This window comes from Dipteris shenzhenensis, chromosome 26 (assembly GCF_047967505.1).
Source record: "Dipteris shenzhenensis isolate YYH24624 ecotype China chromosome 26, Dip_SZ_1.0, whole genome shotgun sequence".
In the NCBI taxonomy this organism is placed as follows: Eukaryota; Viridiplantae; Streptophyta; class Polypodiopsida; order Gleicheniales; family Dipteridaceae; genus Dipteris; species Dipteris shenzhenensis.
The window spans coordinates 32,041,724-32,046,236 of record NC_141621.1 but is presented as its reverse complement, the minus strand read 5'-3'; the positions used below and the strand labels follow the sequence as shown (position 1 = coordinate 32,046,236).

The following is a 4,513-nucleotide window of genomic DNA, read 5'->3' as shown; positions in this document are numbered from 1 at the left end:
AACTCTTCCAACTCGTACATGATTGGCCCAAATCTCAGGTTGGTCACAAATTAGCAGCCTGATGATCGAAGTAGATTCTATCGAGGCTAGCAGATCGCCATGAAGGATCCTCATGCCTCTTAAGCTTCAGATTGCTCAGGAATTCAAAAATTAGTTCAATCGACCATAGAGCATACGAAAATATGTAAGATCCAGCTACTTGTGAAGAAGGCGAAAAGAACCACCTGCCATGAACGACACTGAAGAAACGTAAGCAGGCAGGAAAGTGTCTGTGCGAAAGATTGGTAAGAGACGAGCAAGGCATTCAGACGAAAGGATGTGGAATTTTACTAAACATTAATAGAGAGCAAGGTTACAGAATTCTCTCTTTTAAGCAACAGCAATAAATGGAGGGGTCTTTGGAAGCAGCGAGGAACAGCAAGAGAAACAGAACTATATCCTCTACCATGTTTTTTGTTTCATTACCCAATACCACACCAAAACCATGATGCTATTCCTCCGTTGCGTTTCTGCTTCTTCGTCATAGGCATCGAGAATGCCTCTTCTACTATGCTTATCCCTCTTCAGTAGCCCAGCCATAGCAATAATACATAAAAAATATGGCGCTATTGCTCTGTTGCGTTTCTGCTTCTTTGTCATCGGCAACGCGTCTGTGCTTGGAGAGAAGGAAAGCACACAAGATCGCACATTACACGCCTAGGAGCTCCAATGGATCGGATAGAATGTGCCCTTGGGCTAGGGATAAGAAAATAGAATTTGGTAAGCACAAGGCTAAAGTCCTTGGACCTTTGCCTCTATCCTCTTTGAGGTGGATGGCCGCCGAGCTACACTGTGGGAGGGGTTTCACGTGGGCCAAGCTTGCAGAAGAGTTAGTGAGCGAGCTAGGAACAAGCACTGCCTGTCATACACGTACCTCAGATGGGCACCGTGAGAATGGACTTGTAAGCAATGAAGACTGCTGTCCTGAAAGCTTGAGTGAGGAAATCCTTGGTCAGCTGGGTCCAGGCACAGATACTGATACCTATGCCTCACTTTTGAGGCGTTGCATCGATGCAAAGGCCCTGTCAGTGGGTGAATGTGTCCATGAACACATGACCAGGTGTGGACATGCTGACAGTACATTTCTGAGTAACCTTCTCGTCCAAATGTACAGCAAGTGTGGGAGCCTAGAGCACGCATGTGCTGTGTTTGACAACATGATATATAGGAATTTGTATTCTTGGAACATTATGATCACTGCATGTGCCCAGAACGGGCATGGAAAGGACGCTTTACAAATGTTTGGTCAAATGCAGGAACAAGGCCTTGAGCCAAACATGATCACCTTCATCTGCGTATTGGATGCGTGTGCCAGTGTGGCAGCCTTAGAAGAGGGTCGAGAGATTCATGCTATTGTCATTGGTAATGGATGGGAGTCGGAGGTTGTTATGGGGAATGTTCTTGGGAGTATGTATAGCAAGTGTGGGAGCCTGGATGATTCAAGGGCCGTGTTTGCAGAGATGCCATGTCGGGATGTGGTTTCCTGGAATGCTATGATTGCAGCATGTGCGCAGAACGGGCGGAGCAACGAGGCCCTACAACTGTTTGGTCCAATGCAGGCAGAAGGCATCAAGCCAAATAAGGTCACTGTCGTCTCCCTTTTGGATGCATGTGCCAGTGTGGCAGCTCGAGAAGACGGTCAAGATATCCATGCTACTCTCATTGGAAATGGGTGGGAATCGGATGTTGTTGTGGGGAATGCCCTCATCAATATGTATGGCAAGTGTGGGAGCCTGGATGACTCAAGGAGTGTTTTTGCAGAGATGCCACTCCGAAATGTGATCTCCTGGAGTGCTATGATCACAGCATGTGCCCAGAATATGGATGGCAAGGAGGCATTACTGCTGTTTGGTGAAATGCAGACCAAAGGCGTCGAGGTAAACAAGATCACGTTTATATGCGTTTTGGATGCATGCGTTAGTGCAGTAGCCCTAGAAGAGGGTCAAGAGATCTATGCTTCTATTGTTGGCAAGGGATGGGAGTCAGATGTTGTTGTAGGGAATGCCCTTGTCAGTATGTATGGCAAGTGTGGGAACCTGGATGATTCAAGAGCTGTGTTTGTAGAGATAAAAATGCGAAATGTCGTCTCCTGGAGTGCCATGATGACAGCATGTGCCCAGAATGGGCACGGCAATCAGGCTCTACAATTAATCGCTGAAATGCAGGCTGAAGGCATCAAGCCAAGCAATATCACCTTCACCTGCGTTTTAGATGTGTGTGCTAATATGGCAGCCCAAGAAGAGGGTCTAGAGACCCATGCCACTATGGTTGTCAATGGGTGGGAGTCAGATGTGGTGGTGGGGACAGCCCTCATCAATATGTACAGTGGGTGCCAGAGCCTTGATGATTCAAGGGCTGTATTTTCAGAGATGCCATTGCGGAATGTGGTTTCTTGGAGTGCCATGATCACAGCATGTGCCCAGAACACACATTTCAAGGAGGCCCTGCTGCTGTTTAGTGAAATGCAGGCTGAAGGCATTAAGCCGAACAAAATTACCTTCATTTGTGTTTTGGATGCATGTGCCAATGTGGCAGCCCTAGACGAGGGTCGAAAGATCCATTCAACTGCTGTTGGCAACCAATGGGAGTCAGATGTGGTTGTGGGGAATGCCCTCGTCAACATGTATGGCAAATGTGGGAGCCTGGATGATTCAAGGGCTGTGTTTGCAGAGATGCCATTGCTGGATTTGTTACCCTGGAATGTCATGATTGCAGCGTGTGCTCAGAATGGGCACGGCAAGGAGGCCCTACTACTGTTTGGTCAAATGGAGGCCAAAGGCATCAAGCCAGACAATATGACGTTCCTCTCTGTTCTCACTGCATGCAGCCATACAGGTCTGGTTGCTGATGGGCAGCAGTACTTTGCCTCTATGAATAGAAAACATGGCATAACCCCCTCAGTGAAGCATTACATGTGCATGATTGATCTTCTTGGTCGACAAGGGCTATTGCAAGAGGCAGAGGACTTGATCTTGAGCATGCCATTTGAACATGCTAGTTCAGCATGGTTAAGCTTGCTTTCATCATGCAGAATTCACAGTGATAGAGAGCGGGCTCTGCGTGCTGCAAATTTTTCTTTTGAATGAGATCCAAAGAACAGTCCACCGTATCATGTATGTATTGCTTGCAAACATCCATACTAACACGGGTAGGTTATTGTGAATGCGAGAAAATGCAATGGCTAATAATAATGTCATGAAATTGCCAGCCTTCGTTGGTTCTTAAAGACATCACATCCTCAAATTCGAGGATATTAATGCTGAGTTGCCAAGGTCGAATCAGCTCAGGAAGTAGCAATGAAGTGTGTCCCACCCAAATGAGTGCTCTGTGGATGAAGAGAAAGTAGACTCTTTGTTACCAGAAGCCAGCCATTTATTGTCGTTGCACTATGTATGCCGATGAGCGTGTAAGGCTGGATGATTTGGGGTTTTACTTCAGGGATGGAATTTCATGATTGCAGCACATGCTCAAAATGGGCACAGCAAGGGAACCCTAGAGCTGTTTGGTTCACCTTCATGTTGACTGCAGTTGATCTTGGTCTCAAGGTTGTTGCGAGAGGCAGAGGACTTGATCATCAGCATGCCTTTTGAACATGTCAGCTCAGCATGGTTGATATTTTTTTCATCATGCAGATTTCAGACTGCTGTGGACTGGGATGAGCATGTTCCATAACATTGTTTTCTGAGTCACATCCAAGGAATATCATCTGTATTGCTAGCAAACATCAATGGTTATGGGTGGATTTAGTGAAATGAGCAGTAAACGATTAACAATGGTGTGAAGAGCGTGGCAAGTGCAGTTGTACGCTAATCTGTTGTTATAGACCCATCATATCTTCAAACACTAAACAGAGGATGTAAAAAGGTTAATCAGCCTCATGAAAGATGTGGGCCCCACATGGTTGGAGTGCTTCTTTGATGAACATATCCTTTGTTAGCCCATTGCAGGTTGTTGGATGATTTGAGGGCTGTGCCTGCAGGATGTGGCCTTCGAGATGGCATGATTACTTCATGCGCGTACAAGGGGTGCAATGGGGAGGACGTACAGCTGTCTGGTTACGTGCAGGAAAGGCAATAAGCCTGGGGGTAGATCACCTTCATCTATGTTTACCAGGCCCCTTTGGTGAAGCGTCACATATACAAATTTGATCTTGTTGACTGAACAGAAGGCAGATCAACATGTCATTCGACCATGTCTGTTCAGCATGAGCTTGCTTTCAGCATATCCAGATCCTAGTGCATCTCTATTTACTAATGTACACATGTTTGTAAGATGTACGAGACTGATCCATGGGGAAAAGCTATTCCACTGCAAGGGTGGTGAGGTATAAGCTGGCGTATTATTATATAGTACAACACATTGATGCCCTACCATGACAAAAAACTGCAACCTGGCATAGTATGTTCAACGCCTACTTTTGTTAGGATGAATTTTTGCCAACAATACAATGGTGGGCCATTTCTTAAACCTAACT

At 46.1% G+C, this 4,513-nt stretch overlaps 1 protein-coding gene across 1 annotated transcript; it reads left to right on the top strand.

Annotated features, from left to right (window-relative positions):
• The first annotated feature begins 599 nt into the window (after positions 1-599).
• LOC147884962 (pentatricopeptide repeat-containing protein DOT4, chloroplastic-like) lies at positions 600-4,116 on the top strand. The gene is made up of 5 exons (XM_087397243.1): positions 600-1,677; positions 1,801-1,916; positions 2,067-2,613; positions 2,710-2,896; positions 3,987-4,116. Exons 1-5 carry the CDS (start codon positions 600-602, stop codon positions 4,114-4,116), a joined length of 2,058 nt encoding a protein of 685 aa, XP_087253369.1.
• The last annotated feature ends 397 nt before the right edge of the window (positions 4,117-4,513 follow it).